This window comes from Lepus europaeus, chromosome 11 (assembly GCF_033115175.1).
Source record: "Lepus europaeus isolate LE1 chromosome 11, mLepTim1.pri, whole genome shotgun sequence".
NCBI lineage: Eukaryota > Metazoa > Chordata > Mammalia > Lagomorpha > Leporidae > Lepus > Lepus europaeus.
Genome location: NC_084837.1, coordinates 51476172 through 51495544, shown reverse-complemented (window position 1 = coordinate 51495544; position 19373 = coordinate 51476172). Strand labels below are relative to the sequence as shown.

Below are 19373 nucleotides of genomic sequence, written 5' to 3'. Positions count from 1 at the left end.
ACTAATGGGAGCTTCCCCGAGACTGTATAAGATGAAGCCACTCGGACTTTAGGAACATAACCGTTTTATTTTTGTCCAGCACACATGACAGTTTCGTGTCTCTAAGGAGACAGGAGGTTTGGAGCAATGTTGGCCCTTTTCAAGAAAAGGAGGAGTGGGTAGGCACACCCAGAGATGCTACTAGACCAAGCCCACACCTGACATGCCCCACCACAGTCTGCTTTGTCCTCTCTCTAAAAAGTCTGGAGCAAAGGTAGCAGAACAAATAAATTACTTTTCATGTCTCAAGAAGCAAATTCAGGGGCTGAAGCTGCCTTCACTAGGCTTCTGGGTGGATGCCTCCAAAGAAGTGAGTTTTTCAGCTTCCTTGACTCCAGCTGGTAGGAAACAGAGGCCTCATCTGCCCCATCTCAGGATTCCAGCAGGTATTTAGTTAGACTTGGGATCCCGTTGCTTAGGCATCTCTCCTCCATCTTCCAAATCCATTTCTGCAGCAACTGATATACACAGGACCTGGAGGTACCGGGTGGTGGACGCTACAAAGAAGTTTGAATCAAAACAAAATTGATAAACTGAGCTGAGTTCAAGTGGCACTGAATGAGACAGCCTGAGGGGAGTGATTCAGTTAGTAATAAGGTTAAGTAACAGGCTATAGCAAAGGTGACACGAGAGCTCAAATCTCCAGAAAAGCAAAAAAAAAAAAAAAAAAAGCCATAGACTAGCTGAGGTAACTCATGGATCCAAGGCTTACCCACAATCCTTCGGAGGCAAAGAGGTCGTTTTTGCTCGGGCACTCGGATGATGAGGAAGTAAAAGGGCAGGCCCGAGAGGGCGATGGCGATGCCAATGAGGGAATTGATTGTGTCACTGTAAAGCGGAACAGCCACCAGGAAGATGGTGCAGAGGCAGAAGACAATGGGGAAGAAAAGGCTGAGCTATGGGCACAGACAAAACAACTGGGTGTTAGCTCAGGACTCTTGACAGCCACAATAACCCCACCTCCCGTAACGATCCCAGCACACTACCACCGTCAAGCCCTAGGCAGAGGTTTCTGAGTAAACTTGTGAGAACACCCAGTAGCTGCAGCGCTAGCTGTTCTGAGGGACCAGAGGTAAGGACAGAGGCGAGTTACCTTGAGAGGACGAGGTCGATCGGGCTCCTTCCAACGCAGGTAGAGCTGACCCAAGATAGAGAGCCCCACAAAGAACCAGTAGCTAAAGCTGTAGTAGTTAATGAGCTGGAAGATGTCCTCCACACACAAGTAGATCAGTGCCATGATGCCCTGCAGGTGCGATCCAAGTCAGCTCTCGGGGCCTTTTCATCTCAAGGCATATCATTTCTTCCTCCCCTCCACCCCTACAGATCCATTCCCTGTCAAGTCCTGAGTCTCTACTGTTCCCACCTGAGTTAGCACCTGTTTCAGGATCTCATTCCCTGTCAGTCATTAGCCTTTCAACTGGTTCTTCAAACCTTTGTCAAGTTAACCTTCAATAAAGTACAGCCCCTCAAAAAATACTTCACATAGGTGTGGGTGTTCAGCTGCGTGGTTAAGATGACAGTTGCGACACCCACGTTCCCTATCAGAGTGCCTGGACTGAATTCCCAGCTGGGGCCCCAGACTACAACTTCTTGGCACCAGACCCTGGGAAGCAGCTCTGGTGGTTGGGTCCCTGCCATCCACATAGGAGACCTAGATTGGGTTTTCAGCCCAGTCATTTGCAGAGTAAATCAGCAAACAGGAGCTCTCTGTCTCAATTTTATTTTTTAAAGAATATTTTGTGGGTCTGGTGCTGTGGCATACCAGGTAAAGCTACCACCTGCAGCACCAGCATCCCATAAAGGTGCCAACTCAAGTTTCAGCTGCTCCATTTCAAATCCAGCTCCCTGCTTAATGTACCTGGGAAAGCAGCAGGAGAGTGCCCAAGTCCTTGGGCCCCTGCACCCACATGGGAGACCCAGATGAATGTCGTGGCTTTGCCCAGCTCTGTCTGACCTTTGCAGCCATTTGGGTGAGTGAACCAGCAGGTGGAAGCATGATTTCTTTCCACCCTCCTTTCTGTAACTCTGCCTTTCAAATAATCATTAAAAAAATTTTTTTTTGTGGCAGGCATGTGATTAAATCACCACTTGGGACCGGGCATCCCATATTGGAGTGCCTGCTTTGTGTCCCAGCTTCCTGCTATTGTGCACCCTGGGAAGCAGCAAATGATGGCTGAAGTACTTGGGTCCCTGCCACCCACATGGGAGACCTGGACTGAGTTCTGGGCTCCCAACTTCAGCCTGTCCCAGCTCTGGCTATTGCAGGCATGTGGGGAAGTGAACCAACAAAAGACATCTGCCTGCCTTTCAAAGAAAATTTGAAAAAATTTTTTTAAATGGTGAGTCCATTTGAAATGGATTCTGAAAATTAAGATTGCAAATTATAGAGAAGAATTTTAGGTAAGAGAAACAGCATCAGAGAGTCCTGCAAAAAAGCAACGCGGAGTTGAGTAGAAAGCAATGAGCTAAAAATGTAGGTTGAAGCCATCTGGAGAGGGCCTTCTGCAAGATTTTTTTTTAATTTTAATTTACAATTTCATTTATTTGAAGAGCAAAAGCAATCATTTCTTCTCTTAAAAACTACATCACTCACTGAATGGCAATCAATCACTGCAATGATTCCTGTACTTGATCTTTTATCTTAGGCCAGGGTGATTACCATTCTTGAGAAGAGTCTCAGGAAACACTGCAGCAGTTAGAAAAACTTTGCTAAGGCACTACACTATCAATCTCCTTTGAGGAACCAGCCCCGTGTCTCAGTGGGTAAAGCCAACTGCGGCATCAGCATCCCATATGGGCACCAGTTCGAGTCCCAGCTGCTCCACTTCCAATCCAGCTCCCTGCTAATGCACCTGAGAAAACAGTGGGAGATGGCCCAAGTACTTGGGCCCCTGCACCCACATGGGAGACCCAGAAGAAGCACCCAGCTCTTAGCTTCATATCAGCCGAACTCCAGCCATTGGCAGCCATTTGGGGAGTGAACCAGCAGATGGAAGATCTTCCTCTAACTCTGCCTTTCAGATAAATAAATAAATCTTTTTTTAAAAAAAAAATCCTTTGAGCCTCCTGGAAACTAGAACAGCTGGCATCCACTATTACCAAAGTCTCCCCCCACAATCCGGCTTCCAGTCATCCTTGAAATCACTTACATTGAAGAGCAGAGAAGGCACTGGTGTAAACCGCTTCACATGAATCATGCAGATGGCATCAGGGAGATGGCCTTCCCTTGATCCCACAAAGAACAGCCTGTTTTAGGAAAAACAAGAGAGACTGAGATAGTTGTGAGACACTGGGTGTAACTTGGTTCACCTGCCATGTGGCCCTCCCTCTCTGCTATCCCTTCAAAAGAGTGAATAAGATGGAATGGAGTTCAGTGTTGAGATTAGTGACAATTGGAGACTGCTGATGGGAACAGCAAGACAAAAGGTGTCATCTGGGGGACACGGGCAGTTAAAATCCAGGTTCTAGAAGTTCTACCATCTCCAGCCATAACTCTTCACAAAATGAACCCAGCAAAAGATGCCAGTGTTACCTAGAAGCAGCCACAATGGAGGCATTGAGGCCACCAAAGCAGGATAATGCAACTGCAAGTGGAATTGTCCAGTTGAATACTCCAAAAATCTGGTCTGCAAAAGTCTAAAGGGAAATAAATGGAGAGGTCATTACCAGGAAGTCAAAGGGATGATAGTAGTGGAGAGGCATTCCCCGGAAACCCAACCCTTCCACTGCAGTGGGGGTCACAGGACCTTCTTGCAAGCCCGGCATCCTACACGTACTCCTCTAAGGCTGTCTACCCCCTTTCCAAGAATTTCAAGAGCTGGCCGGCACCGTGGCTTAACAGGCTAATCCTCCGCCTTGCGGCGCCGGCACACCAGGTTCTAGTCCCGGTCGGGGCGCCGGATTCTATCCCGGTTGCCCCTCTTCCAGGCCAGCTCTCTGCTATGGCCCGGGAAGGCAGTGGAGGATGGCCCAAGTGCTTGGGCCCTGCACCCGCATGGGAGACCAGGAGAAGCACCTGGCTCCTGCCTTCGGAACAGCGAGATGCGCCGGCCACAGCAGCCATTGGAGGGTGAACCAACAGCAAAAAGGAAGACCTTTCTCTCTGTCTCTCTCTCTCTATCCACTCTGCCTGTCAAAAAAAAAAAAAAAAAAAGAATTTCAAGAGCTGAGAGATACCCAGAAGCCCAACACACCCTTAACCTTCTCCTGCTAGTGAAAATCCTTTACCACAGCAACAGCATCACTGGCCAAGATGTCCCTCATGTCTAGCACAGTGTAATAGGCCACATTGGTCAAGATGTAGATGATGGTGACAACAGGCATGGAAATACCAATGGACAGGGGCAGGTTCCTACAGCCAAACAGAGTAAAGGATATATTAGTCCCACAGTCACATCCCTGTGCCTCCTTCCATCCTGACTGTCCCTGCCACGCCAATCTTTCCAGGGACAGAGATTCTTGCTGCATTTTCCAGTGCCTCTGCCCTCAGCCTAGGACAGTGACTGAAGCTCTGAACTCTTTAGAACTAAAGAGCATTAGGGGAAAGGAATATCACGGGAGAAAATGCTACAGAAAGAAAAAGAGGGTTAATGTACCATATCACAGCAAACAGCATAGCAGATGGAAGTTGTTTTTACATCCAAAGTTCTCACAGTATCAGGATTCATTCTCTAATATTATCAATACTGGAAATTTTAAGATTAAAACTATAAGAAATTATGGAGGCAAACTGTGAAATCTAACATCTCCAGAGAATAAGCTAGGCCTTCGGTGGGAAGAGCAACGTGTGTTTCTGAACAAGCAACCTGGGAGAGAGAGTGTCCACTCACCCTCTCTGTTTGAGAACCTTGGGTGCCAGCCTCGCTCGTGGCCAAGAGAAGCGCACAAAGACTTCTCACGGTCCCTGTAGCCCAAGAAAGCCATGATCTGTATAAACATCCTTGACGTTGTCACCAGAAAAGCAGAGGGGCAAGTACTGGAGTCATTCAGCTTCTGTCCAGTAGGTGGAAGCACCATCCAGGCCTCTACCCAGCTTCTATCACCTCTGCTCCCAAGGTAGCCACAGCAGATGTAGGCCAGCAGTGCTTTGTTTCTCAAAGCCAAAAGAGTTTATTGGTATAAGAATTGTTATTCTTTTGACCTTGAAAATTTACAGACACTCTACCCACTGGCAAAACGTAGTTCCCAGAATCATGGTGTTTTAGAGCCAGGAAAAGCCCTGGAGATACTATAATTCAACCCCCTCAGTTACAGATAAGGAAGCAACCAGAGACTTTTTGGATGACCTTGAAGGAATCACTCACAATCAGTAAAAAAACACAGGTTCTTTGACTCCCTATCCAGTGCTCCTTTCACCCTGCAAGACTACAGGGCAATTTAGAGAAAGCATGGGGTGATCTGCTTGAATGACAAACAACATAATGCCAGGATGAACGTGGGAATCAAGGAATTGGGAAACAAAGGAAGGTTTCCATAGTTTAAAACCTAGGTTATCTATGTGGGTAAAAGATATACCAAGTAAAATCTATTTTTTTTTTTAAGATTTATTTATTTATTTGAAAGAGTTACAGAGAGAGAGAAGGAGAGGCAGAGAGAGAGAGAGAGGTCTTCCATCCACTGGTTCATTCTTCCCAGTTGGCAGCAATGGCCAGAGCTGTGCCAATCCAAAGCCAGGAGCCAGGAGCTTCTTCCGGGTCTCCCACGTGGGTGCAGGGACCCAAGGACCTGGGCCATCTTCTACTGCTTTCCCAAGCCAGAGAGCTGGATAGGAAGTGGAGCAGCTGGGACTTGAACCAGTGCCCATATGAGATACCAGCACTCCAGCCAGCATCTTTACCCGCTATGCCACAGTGCCAGCCCCGTAAGATCTATTTTTAGAACATACATAAGCACATGGTACAATCTGCTCTAATTAATGCAAGAGTAAATGAACGAGTGTGAAAAGGACTTTTTAGAAAAACTTTACAAGGGTGAGCATTCAGCACAGCATTGAAGATGCTCCTTGGGATGCCCACATCCCAAATCTGAAGGCCTGGGTTCGAGTCCTGACTCCGCTCTGATTCTAGCTTTCTGCTAATGTGCTCCCTGAGAGGCAATGGTGACAGCTCCAGTAGTTGGGTTGCTTCCACCCCTCTGAGATACCCAGATTGAATTCCAGGCTCCTGGCTTTGGTCTGGCCCAGCCCTGGCTGTTACAGGCCTTTGGGGATTAACCAGCACAAGGAAGATCTTTGTCTCTGTCTGTTTGCCTTTCAAATAAAGTGAGATAATAAATTAAATGGAGCTAGTAGGGGCAAGCATTTGGCACAACAGTTAAGTTACCAGTGGGAGCACCCGCATCACATATTAGGGTGCCTGAATTCAAGTCCTAGCCCCTATCCCAATTCCAGCTTCCAGCTGTTATGTATGCTGGGAGGCAGCAGTTGATGGTTCAGGGAGTTGGGTCCCTGGGAGACTCTGGGTTCCTGACTCCCAGCTTTGGCCTGGCCCACTCTCAGCTGTTGTGGACATTCAGGGAGAGAACCAGCAGATAGGAGATCTTCATTTTTCTGTGTGTGTGTGTGTGGGTGTGTGTGTGAGACTTTCAAATAAGTTTTTAAAAATTTTTAAGTATATTCATTGGACAGACATTGATACACAGATGGCTCATATCAGAATGCTGGTTCCAGTCCCAGCTGTTCCACTTCCAAAGCAGCTCTCTACTAATGCTTTTGGGAAGCTCAACTACTTGAGTTCCTGTCAACCACATGGGAGACCCTTATGGAGTTCCCAGCTCCTGGCTTTGGCCGGGCCCAGCCCTGACGGTTGTAGCCATTTAGGGAATGAATCAGCAGATAAAAGACCTCTTTCTCTCCACCACACCAGCTCCCTCAACCCCCATCTCTCTGCCTTTCAAATAAATATGTCATTTTTTAAAAATTAAGATGGAGCTGATAAAATCAATCCCATAGGTGTTTGTGATGTACTGTGTCTGGCACACAGAAGGAGTTCAGTAAATGATGGCCAGCATTGCTGTGGAAAGTTAGCCGTGAGGTACCTACCTCTCGGGATTCTTGATCTCTTCAGTGACATAGTTCAGAGTGTCCCAGCCCGAGTAGGAAAACAGAGCTGAGTACAATGCCAGGGCAATGTCACCCATTGCAAATGATGAGCCCTCAAAAGAATTCTCAAAGTGAGTCGTGCCTCCTAGAACCCAAACATTGGAAGGCAGAAAGATTAGTGGCTTGTTCCCCAACTTCCAGATGGTTGAGTTAAGGAGTAGAATACAGCAGTTGGCCGGCGCCATGGCTCACTAGGCTAATCCTCTGCCTGCGACGCCAGCACCCCAGGTTCTAGTCCCGGTTGGTGCACCGGATTCTGTCTCAGTTGCTCCTCTTCCAGTCCAGCTCTCTGCTGTGGCCCGGGAGTGCAGTGGAGGATGGCCCAGGTCCTTGGGCCCTGCACCCACATGGGAGACCAGGAGAAGCACCTGGCTCCTGGCTTCAGATCAGCGAAGCACGCCAGCAGCAACACGCCAGCCGTAGCGGCCACTTGGGGGGTGAACCAATGAAAAAAAGAAGACCTTTCTCTCTGTCTCTCACTGTCTAACTCTGCCTGTCAAAATAAATAAATAAATAAAGGAATACAGCAGTAATAGCAGGTAAGTGGCTTTGAACCCATTTGGCAGCAAGGGTACCACTGAGGAAACACAGAACAGGGGGTGGGCATTTAGCCTGGTGGTTCAGACACTGGTCAAGACACCTGCTTCCCACATCATTGTGCCTAGGTTCAATTCCCAGTTCCAACCCCTGACTCCAGCTTCCCACTAACATAGACCTTGGGAGGCAGTGGGGATGGCTCAAATAAGTGGGTTCTTGTCACCCATGTGGAAGACATGATTGAATTCTCAGCTCCCAGTTTTGGCCCTGGCTGTTACAAGCATTTGGGGAGTGAACTAGTGGACTGCAGTTCTTTCTCCATGTGTCTTTCTCTCTCTGTCTCTGTCTCTGTCTCTCTCTCTCTCTCTCTGCCTCTCAAATAAATAAAATGCTTAACAAGAAAAGAAGCAGGAAACAGAAAAAACACATCTACAAGAATGGGCCAGAATGCAGACAGTGGCGTGTGTGGGGATCCTGACCGAAAGGACCCATGACAGATAGGAAAGGACAAGAATCCAACAGGGAGGGGCCAGCGCTGTGGTGTAGTGAGTGTCCCACATGGGCTGCTCCACTTCCAATCCAGCTCTCGGCTATAGTCTGGGAAAGCAGTAAGAAGATGGCCCACCACTTGGGCCCCTGCACCCGCATAAGAGACCCCCATAAGAAGCTCCTGGCTTCAGATCAGCCCAGTTCCAGCCACTGCAGCCATCTGGGGAGTGAACCAGTGAACAGAAGACTTCTCTCTCTCTCTGCCTCTCTGTGGCTCTGCCTTTCAAATAAATAAATAAATCTTTAAAAAAAAAAAAAAAAAAGAATCCACTAGGGAACAGAAGGGCTGGAGAACAGAAGTGGTGCTACTCTGCGCTGCTCTGCAGGCTGCCTGGGTCCCACCCCCTTCCTAACACCAGCCAGGGCTGACCAGGGTAGAGGGAAGCCTGGGCTCAGTGCGCCCAGGTAAACCGTGATTGTAGGGCAGGTGTTCGTTCATACCTGGAAACTGCTGAGGATTAGGTACAAGGCGTTTGTTTCTGACCTTGCCAGAACAGTCATTACCATAATATTAGGCTTGTCACTCTGCAAACACCAGCTCTCAGTGCACAGCTGTCAGCCCTTTTGCCAAGAGCGGCCTCCTCTGGGTGGCAGCACGCCTAACAGGTAAAGGACAGTCTGCCTGGGTACAAATTTCAGCTCCACCACTTACTGCCCGGGACTTGGGCAGCAAGGCACTTAATTCTGCAGCCATTTCCTCATCCATAAAATCCATGAAATGGGAAAAACAATGATGCCAGCCAAATAAGGTGACTGTGGCAATCCAACGAGATGACGCACAGAGAGCACTTAGACAAGTGTGGCTGCTGGCAAATGCTTGACAAATGTTAGTTGCCGTTGATATTTCTTACCTTGGCCAAGCTTAACAATGCCTGCAATGATGACCGCAATCAGTGCTAAAACTTTAGCATAGGTGAAAACGTCCTGTACCAGAGTTCCCCACTTGACATAAGCACAGTTTACGAAAGTCAAGAGACCTGAAAGAAAAAGAATACTGATTGGTGGCTGGTCCCTTCCCACCCAGCAGCCTTGGGCTCCCAAGTTTTTCCAGGTCCAGTCACCAAGACAGATGCTTCGGCCAGACAGCACACGCTTGGGCCTTTACTGGCTCTTTACTGGAAACCTCCGCCTCTCTTCACCATCATCAGCACCCAAAGGCACCTGCTGAGCACCCTGTACATAGCACCAGCACACTCCCTGCCCCCAGCACCTGAGGTGGAGACACAGAGGGACTGTGCATTTGCTCGCAGACAAAAGTGCACCCAGACTCCCAATCACAGCAGCAGGAGGCAACCGAGAGCTGGATGGGATCAGCGGTGCCTTCCAGCTCTCGGCTCTGAAAAGTCGCAGTCTGCCCCTCCCACAGGACCCAGCACGCCGACTCTGGTATTACTGCTAACCTTGACACGTCCTGTTGCGACTTGGCCAACATCTGGACCAGCAGGTCAGGACGTGCGGCCAGATTTCCTGCCCACTGCCTGCCAGTTCAGCCGCTTGTTTTTGTGCTTGCAAAGACTCCTGGAGCTAAAAGCAGTTCCCATAGAATGGGGACAAGGCATTTTTCCTGACCAGACTCCGCAGAAGTATGGGCCACAACATTGCTCAGTCCCTTCTCCTCCTCTGGGGTTGAGGCAAGGTGTTCACCTGATGAGCTACAGCAAAGTTCATGGTCACCCTTAAGAGCGGGGGGTTGTTGGTTTGGTTTCTTTTTGTTTTTTCCTTAAAGTTTGTTTGTTTTTGGAAGGCAGTAACAGAAAGAGATCTTCCATCTGCTGGCTCATTCCCCGAATGCCTATGACAGCCAGGTCCAGGCCAGGAACTTCATCAGGATCTCCCACACGGGTGGCAGGGACCTAAGCACTTGGGCCATCCTCCACTGCCATTCCAAGCACATTAGCAGGAAGCGGGATCAGATGCAGAGCAGCTGGGACTTAAACCGGTGCTCCCGTTATGAGATGCTGGCGTCAGCTTCACCTGCCACACCACAGCGCTGGTCCCTGCATGTGTTTCTCAGAGTTCTCATTACAATCTCAGAGAAAGTCATTACAGCTGCTCTCAAAAAATGCTACAGTCACTCATTTAGAGGAAGCAATTTGAGAAGCGAAGGCCTCACAGGCTGTGAGGTTGACCAGCAGTCCCAGGATGCGGTAGGGAGAACATTAGAAGAGCTAACTCTGGAGATCTGAAGTGTTCATCAGATCCCTGGGTAGCACCTGGCCAGGTGGGCGGATGGACACAGCCTCACACCTTCCCCACAGGTGGTACAGCAAGTCGCTTCACCGCGCCGCCTCCCAGCACAGCAACCGGAACACTGTATGGAGAGCTTAACTCCCAAGGACTCCGAGGACAAGGCTGGCGCCACCCTGCCTCACCAGTGCAAAGCGAGGCCCAGTGCCCAGCGTGCCTGCTCCAGGCCATCACAGTCGGGAGCCAGGCTCAGCCACCCTGTGTGGCCCTTGGTGGCCCCGCTCCTCCTGTTTTGTGGTGTCCTGGCCTCATCCCCTATAACCTCCTCCTGAGAGGCAGGAAAGGCCGGCCTCCCTCATCTGCCCTTGCTCCCCCAGCTCTCCTCCTGGCCAAGATTCTCTGCTCTGCCTCAGAAGGAACCTTCCGGTCCTGCTCAGACGCTGGCCTCGTAAACAAGACAATAAACAACCAGGCTTTATCGCAGGGCAGGGCAAAAACACACCCACAGCTCCAGGCCATCCCAGTGCTAAGTTAATCATTAGAACGGACCACGTCTTTAGCAGGCACCCCCACAAAGCACCGCAGGGCCCAAGTCTTGCCCTCCACAAATCTTTCAAGTCTGTGGGTCCTCGGGGTACCCATCCTTGACGCCCAGTGGACTTTCCCCTCCAGCCCTCTGGCCCCTACCGCCCATCCTGTGACCTCTACCCTTGCCCTCAGACTCTGCCCCACGTGCCAGCTGTCAAGAGCCCACACAACCCACCCTGCCTGTGCTGGGGCAGTGGGATCCCCTGATAGAAACTGCTGGCCAGCCTGCCGGTCACCAGAGCAAATTGCCGCAGCCTTCAGGGAGCAGCTCGGGGTCAGAGGCTGTGGCTGTGTGCCCCAGAATCTGTCCTCGGCTCTGGCCAGGGACAGCGCGAAGACGGTGGAGCAACCAGTCCACCACCCTTCACTATGGCAGCTTCGGAAATGAAAACTCGTGGCCTGCTCCCCTGCCACTTCTCTACACCACGTGCTACCAGGGGCATTCCTCCTCTCGCCCACCAGCCACGGCCCTGTTCCACTCCTGAGCCCGATTTCTGTCTTCGTCCCACCTTCTTGCCCTGATCTGCTGCCTGCCCTAAGTACAGGGGGCTCCGACTGAGGAAGGGAATCCAACAGAAAGAAGCCAGGAGGAGAGGAACTGCCTACAGCGAGCTGGCCCTCCGCTTCGCCAGAGCCCAGCTTCCGCCTGGGCCTCTCGGCCTCAGCAGCAGGAAGTGGGTAGGCAGGCAACAGTGCTGACTGGGCTCTTTGTCCCGCCCCAGCCCCGCTGGATCCAGCTGACCGGCGCCCTGAGCCCAGCCAAGTACACCGCTCTGGAAGCCGAGGCCAATTTCCTGCTTCAGAGTCAGAGCCAGGAGGGGACCGTGGGGTTAGATTTAATAACGTGGAGGCAACCTCAAGGTAAGAGGACAGAGATGCCCTGTGTTTCCTCCTCTGGGGACAACCCAGTCCCCACTCAACAAGCGCACAGGAGAACAGCCTGAAATCACCTTTGACCCTCCACCCAGGTACAGCTGGAAGTCTCCTATAATCAGCTAAAGAGATGCTCCTGAGTGAATCACTGAACCCAGCCCAGGCAGGGTCCCCCGGAGTGAGAGGTTAGTTCTGGCACCAAGACCCAGCACCAGCAGAGCCAGGCGGAACGACACGTGCAGCCCCGCTCTGGATCAACAGTCCCTGAGAAAGAACATTAAACCCACAACCCTCCAGCACCATTAGCTTTAAATGCACACAGCACGTAGGCTGCCAGTCCATGCATTTTATACTTCAAATTTCCAGCAACTGTGAAACCCCAATACTTTCCCAGACGATTCATCCCATCTTCAAAGACAGCTATGGCTCTTCCTTCCACTGAGCCAGAAGCTGCTTCCTCACAACTCCCACCCCATGCTCCTCTGCTCTGGGGCCACACAGAAACAAGCTAAGCCTTCTTCCCCAACAGGGGCCCTTGGTAGTGGTAAAGATTAATGTCCTGTCTCCCTCTGGTCTCTTCACCCCGCTGTGAGGCAGGCATGGCTGCCAGGCCACCCAGCAGCCCAGGCCTGGCCTCTGCATATTCTTCACTCAGTGTCTCCCCAGAAAGGGAAACTCCAGATGCAGTCACACCCTGGACTCATTATCCACAGCCTTTCTCCACCTCAAACTAATGCGTGCGCTCTCTTCCCCCCCACCTCTCTTCCTGCGCCCTTAAAAATGATTTTTCTGTCATCTCAGATACAGGACTTAATATTGATTCTTAGTCATTTTCCTCTGAGTTTTTATGCAGTATCTTCACCTATTGGAAATGGCTTTCTCTCCCCCTTGATTTTGCCAGTTCAAACTCCTTCCGTTTTAGGAAATGTGCAAATTTGATTAGTACACCTCCTGGATTTCACAGAACTCACTGCAAGAATGTGGACTAGGATCCGCAGAGCCCTGTAGCTGGTCACTACAGACCTTCCTCCACGTTGTCAGTATTCCACATCAATCAACTAGGAGCCCAGCAGGGGGCAGGCGTTGTGGTGCAGCAGCTTAGGCCCTGACTTGAGATGCCTGCAATGCCTATCAGAGTGCCAGTTTGAGTCCCAGTTCCTCTGCTTTCCATCCAGCTTCCTGCTGATGCAGATGAGGGCTCAAGTGCTTGGACCCTTGCCACCCACATGGGAGACCCAGATGGAATTTCTGGCTCCTGGCTTTAGCCTGGGCCAGCCCTGACTGTTACAGGCATCTGGGGACTGAACCAGCAGATGAAAGATCTCTGTCTCTGTCTATCTATCTGTATCTGCATCTCTCTCTCTCCATCTCTGTCACTCTGCCTTTCAAATAGATGACAATAAATGAGTAAACATTTAAAAACAATAACAAGAGGGGCCCAGCACTGTAGTGCAGCAGGTTAAGCCACCGCTGGGAATGCAAGAATCCCATACTGAAGCGCCAGTTTGTCCCAGCTGCTCCACTTCGGATCCAGCTTCCTGTGAATGCTCCTAGGAAGGCGGAAGATGGCTCGAGAGAGAGATCTTCCATTCACTGGTTCACTCCCCAAAAGCCTGCAACAACCAGGACTGGGTCAGGTTGAAGCCAGGAGCTCCACTGGGGTCTCCCTCATGGATGACAGGGACCCAAGTATTTGGGCCTTCATCTACTGCCTCCCAGTAAGCTGGATAAGAAACAGAGGCAGGACTCAATCCCAGGCACTCCAATCTGTGGCAGCTTAACCCACTGTACCGCAACACTCGCCCCAGGGAGCCAACTGCTTAATGTGGATACTAGTTACACATGTGTTCAGTTTGTGAAAATTCATTAAGTGGTACACTTATGATGTCCACTGTTCCAAATGTATACATGAATTTAAAAATTAAAATTGAATCAAAAATTAAAATTACCTGCTAACCAACTTTAACCAACATGCCTAGAATTTGGGCAAGAAACAATTTATCAAACCAGAGTGTTCAGAATCCACTTTTTTCAGAAAGCTGGGTATCACTTGGGGTAGGCAGAATGTCGCCCAGAAGATGTCTACATCATAACCCCTGGAACCTGCAGATACTATATTGTGTGGCAAGGAAGAATTAGAGTTGCAGAGAGAATTAACATCAGCTGATTTTAAAATAGGAAGATTGGGGCCAGAGCTGTGGCACAAAGAGTTAAGCCACCGCTTCCAATGCTGGCATCACTATTGGAGCTCTGGTTCGAGTCCCGGCTGCTCCACTTCCAATCCTGCTTCCTGCTAATGCACCTGGGAAGGCAGCAGAAGATAACTCAAATACTTGGGCCCCTGACACCCATGTGGGAGACCAGAATGGAGATCCTGGCTTCCGGCTTTCACCTAGCATAATCTTGATCATTGCAGACACTTGGGAAGTGAACCAGTGGATGGGAAGATCTCTTTCTGTCTCTCCCTCTCTGTCACTCTCCCAAATCAATACATAAATCTTAAAGGGGGGGGGGGGTGAATCCTCTGACGTGTGTGTGTACCTCCATGTACTGAAATTTCCCTCTCACTACAATTTAAAGAATCAAAATGTGACCTTGCCCAGAGGCAGCAGCATCCCTTGTCAGATCAGATCCTCATAGGGAGAACCTCACCCTTTGAAATGTCAATCCCAGCTCTTCCAGCAAACCCATCACTTCTGAACCAATATACTCTCACTAGCATATCCTAATCAAATGTCACTGATAGCTATGAAATTGTTTCCTCCTTGCAGTTGAGGTCATATATGTTCACTGGCCTTACTTGCAATATTTAGATATATAAAGTCCAAAGCTTCTTTCTGATTTTCCATTCTATTTTCTGCCAATGCATTACTGAGCAACTCCTCTGCCTTTATGCCTGTTATGTAATGTTTGACAGCCTCCAGCACACCCAGATTTATACTTCTATCTCTGCATTTTTCTCCTTTCCTCTAAAATTTCATTTTAAAGCCTTATTAAACACATCTCTCCCTAATTCCTCTGAAGTCTGCTCTCTATCCCTTGCCAGGAGGTCTAACTTTCTGGTATCTTAGAATTTACAGGCAAGTCCTCTGTTCTGCATTTTTTATTCTTTCACATACACCGCTTCACACACATAGCCTCCCATTGACAGAAGAAAATTCCACCTGCCACTCAGTTTGCTACCTTGAACCTCAACGTCACCAGTGACACATCTTGGGTGTCTTCTGACTGGTGACATCATTCATTCCACAGCAGTCAGTGGGAGGGCAGCAGCAGTCTGGAGGCTTAAGTGGCGTGAGCAAGCTCTTCAGGTTGCTTGGAAAAACTGCAGCTCTCTACACCGGGCTGGTCTGTGTAACAGGCACACCGTCCAGGGCAGAGGCCAGCCCCTTCATGCTATGCTCAGGCCGGCCAGCACGCCGATGTCTCCAGGACACAACCACTGCTGCTTGCTCAGAGGGTCCCAATTTAAGCCCTCAGGGAAAGCCTCCCATTTGTTGCCTAAACCCAGAGACTTCATTTCTTCCTGCTTTTTCTCTGCTGCATCTCTTTAAGATTTTTTTTTTTTTAAGATTTATTTATTTGAAAGTCCGAGTTACACAGAGAGAGGAGAGGCAGAGAGACAGAGACAGAGAGAGACAGAGAGAGATCTTCCATCTGATGGCTCACTCCCCAATTGGCTGCAACGGCCAGAGCAGTGCCGATCTGAAGCCAGGAGTCAGGAGCTTCTTCTAGGTTTCCCATACGGGTGCAGGGGCCCAAGGACCTAGGCCATCTTCTATTGCTTTCCCAGGCCATAGCAGAGAGCTGGATCGGAATAGGAGCAGCCAGGACTAGAACCGGCGCCCAGGCTAGGGCATTAACCCACTGCGCCACAGTGCCGGCACCCTTTAAGATTTATTTATCTATTTATTTATTTTAAAGGCAGGAGGAGAAATAAGGAGAGGAGAAGGACAATTATCTGCTGGTTCACTCCCCCAGATGCCCACAACAGCCAGTGCTGGATCAGGCCAAAGCCAGGAGCTTGGAATTCCATCCGGGTCTCCCATGTGGGTGGCAGGAACCCAAGTACTTGGGCCATCATGTGCTGCCTCCCAGGCACATTAGCAGAAAAGCTGGATCAGAAGCAGAGCAGACAGGACTTGAACCCACACTCAAGTATGGGATGCAGGTGTCCCAAGTGGCAGCTTAAGCCACCACATCACAACGCCAGGCCCCCAATTTGTTTTGTCTAATGTTGATTTGGAATACATCTCTTGACCTCACTTCTTGTTCCTGGCTTCCTTGCTGTATTTTCACTCCCACCCCAGGGCTGTTGTGCCCTCAGGTAGCAGGTGGCCCTCAGCCTCTTCCCTTGCAGCACCAGGACCATTTCACCTTCTCAGGCACCACAGACGGGGGCCTCTGGCACAAACCCATGGGTCACTGGACTGGATCCCACCCCTGTGTCCTTCTGGGACTCGGTCAGCACTTTAGTCCCTTGGCTCTCACCCTTCAGAGGGGCCAGCGTGCAGTCCGCCCCCCGACCCTCTCGGCCTAACAACCCCTCTGCCCCTTGCTCGAGCCCCCTTGTCCTTGTGAACAAGGTCCCAGTCGGTCTGCTCAGCTGGATTCAGTTCAAGTCCTCAGGAGCCAGACCATGCGCTTGAGTGAGCTGCAGGATCACCAAGGAACCTGTCAGCCTACAGAGCCAGGGTTCCACTCCCAGAAGTCCTGACTCAGGAAGTCTGTGCTCGGGGTTCCAGGAGGCCTGGGGAGCCACCTGCTCCAGGAGTGCTCCCTCAGGTAACCATCATAAAATTACCGCATACAAAACAACTTCAGTCAGAGCGAGCCTAAAGCCTCCGCTGAGCCCGGGGCTCCTGCACCCAGCTGCACATCGGCACCACAGGACAAGCTCTAACAAAGACAGCGTGCAGGCTCCAGCCAGGCCAGCCAAGTCAGAGGCTCTGGCATTGAGCCCCGGCATCAGTATATTTGCTAAGCTCCAGGTGATTCCGAAGTCAGGTGACAAGCAAGAACTGCTCTGCCCAGCCCCGCAACACAAGACCCGCATCATGTTTCCTGCTTCCCTAATTCTTGTCCTTCAAGCCAGGTCCCATTCTTCTCTCCGGTGGCTCGGATTCCTTCAGCCAGCTAGTGGGGTGACGAGTGTTTGCCTGTGCCTCTCCGGGTGACGCCAGTGTACAGCGGTTAGGACCCACTGTCCCCAGCTCCTCCAGGTTACCCCTCATCTGTCTCTGAGGCAGAGAAGAGAACAGGAGGAGGAGGAGCCCACAGGTGAGCCCAAGAGTCTTTTCCGGAGACCCCACCCTAGAGATCCCAGGGCCCTGACTCCCGCCCATTCGTCAAGGGGAATGTGGGACAAGGGATGTAAACTTCCTCACCTCCAGCGTAGAAGGCTCTGAGGAAAATCCTTTAGAGAAGTGACTAACCTCCAAATAGAAAGTTCAAAGGGCAAAAGTCAGTCAGGGGTCGGGCACCTGGCTGTTCCACCTCATTAGCCACAGTACACCAGGTCAGTCATTCCGGACCGGGAGAAGTTACTTGCAGACACGTGGCCAAAGTTCTCAGAGAAACACACGGAGATCCGAAGTCCTTCGAGGTCCGCAAGAGGCTCTGGCGGACTGAAGGGAGCTATCTGCTCCTCCCCCTGCTATGATCCCACGGCAACCCCAGACCCTCCACCTCCACCCTGAGAGCCAAGAGCACGAAACACTCTGCTCAGCCAAGTTCAAGTTCACTCTGCGACCACAGCTTCCGTGCTCTCATCCCGCTGACGCTTCCTGAAGAACCCACGACATCAGTCCCTCCTCGTCCACGGGAGGTCAGGGCCAAGACCGCAGCGGATGGCTGAACCCACAGACAGTGCCAAACCCTGTGCACACGATGCTTTCTCCTACTCATACACACCTAGAGAGGTCAATTTAAATTAGGCATAGCAAGGAATGAAAACAATACTATATAGGAAAAAGGGAAAAAGAAAGAAACCACACACAAGGCTCAAGACTCAGTCAACTCCAACGAATCAGTATCACAGAGACCATCCTCTCTGGCCATGAAATTAAAAATGATAACAAACATCAAAGCTTAAAAAATTTCCATATGGGTAGAACTTTTTTAAAAACCTAGTAAAATGTTTAAAATACAAAGAAGTGAGTGACAATGAAAACACAACATGTCAAATTTGTGAGGCATTGACTGTTGAGGAACAGGTTTGTTTTTTTTTCCCCATACAATTTGTTGAACTCTTAGTATAATCTTCTGTGTATAAAATTAATTGAAAATAAATCTTAGTGAAAAATAAGACTGGGAATAGGAGAAGGAGGGAGAAGAGGGGTGGGCATGTGGGCGAGAGGGTGGGTACGGTGGGAAGAATCACTATGTTCCTAAAGTTACATTTATGAAATGCATGAAGTTTGTATTCCTTAAATAAAGGTTCCTTTAGGAAAAAAATTCTATTTGTAGATCAGTCGTAACAATATACTATAATAAAAACAGGACAACAAGAGATTTCATTGTGCTACTCAGAACAGCACGCAACTTAAAACTTACAAATTGTTTCTGGAACTTTCCATTCAATATTTAGATCACAACTGCTTGCAGGTCACTGAAACGGGGGGGGGGGGGGGGAGCTAATACACAGTTCTCTGGGGCCACATGTGAAAGCATCTGGGATCTTCACCTGATTCCTAAAGAACAGTACTTGACTCCCAGGGGGCCTGAGCAAGCCAGACAGCAGGCTGAAGACACAAGAGGACAAACACTAGACCAAGGGCGAGGGCAGGCAAGAGAACAGAAACGTCCGACAGCAGCAACGGCCAGGAATTCTTGGCTCCGAGGAAAGGACAGTCAGGTAGAACTGGACTTCTAGAAATCCACCCACCTCTGCCAAGAGAACGGCTCCACCTCTCCTGCCAAACAGGAAGTCACTCTCAGGCCTCGTTTCTGATAGCGCCTGAGCTGCCATCAAATTTAAACTGCTCTGAAGTCATCCAAACGCACAATGTACAAAGCAAACTTTGTAGAAATCAGGAAGATGCATATGATTGGGAATACAATTTGCAGTGCTAGATACCATTTTTTACTAACAATTTTGGGCTTCATCACTTACAAATCTACATATATCCTTTAATTTAATCTTTATGATCTTTATTTTACAGTTGAGAAAACTGAGGTCACTCAGCCAGTGTCCAGCCCCAAAGACTACATCCATTCTACCACACCAGATACCTTCCTAGTTGTGTACAGGGATATGGAACTGGGAGAGGGATTTATCTACGCATCTATACACTGTGTATTATTATCTACTGTCTCCCTATGGTAACGGAGATACTTCTGCAGTCTACAAGAGCTTTGAGAAGCCAGAATAACCAGCTTCAGGAGGGACCATCCACACACTGTTCGCATCAGGAAAACCAACCATGTCTAGGACCCTGGGCAGGACAGCAAGGTTCCTCCAGAACTCAGAATTCATTCACTCACTTAACAAGCATATATG

General features: G+C 49.7%; 1 protein-coding gene across 5 annotated transcripts in view; it reads right to left on the bottom strand.

The window, feature by feature from the left end:
• Window positions 1-54: 54 nt before the first annotated feature.
• The window catches only part of SLC7A7 (solute carrier family 7 member 7), a 53285-nt gene continuing 33966 nt past the window's right edge, over window positions 55-19373 (bottom strand). For all 5 annotated transcript variants that reach the window (XM_062205460.1, XM_062205459.1, XM_062205463.1 and 2 more), the window contains exons 4-11: window positions 9076-9201; window positions 7079-7223; window positions 4267-4390; window positions 3572-3675; window positions 3189-3285; window positions 1133-1282; window positions 752-935; window positions 55-536 (exon numbers count right to left, since the gene is read on the bottom strand). In XM_062205460.1, coding sequence (XP_062061444.1) covers window positions 430-536; window positions 752-935; window positions 1133-1282; window positions 3189-3285; window positions 3572-3675; window positions 4267-4390; window positions 7079-7223; window positions 9076-9201 — 1037 coding nt within the window. In that variant the 3' untranslated portion in view covers window positions 55-429. The remainder of the gene's footprint in view (window positions 537-751; window positions 936-1132; window positions 1283-3188; window positions 3286-3571; window positions 3676-4266; window positions 4391-7078; window positions 7224-9075; window positions 9202-19373) is intronic.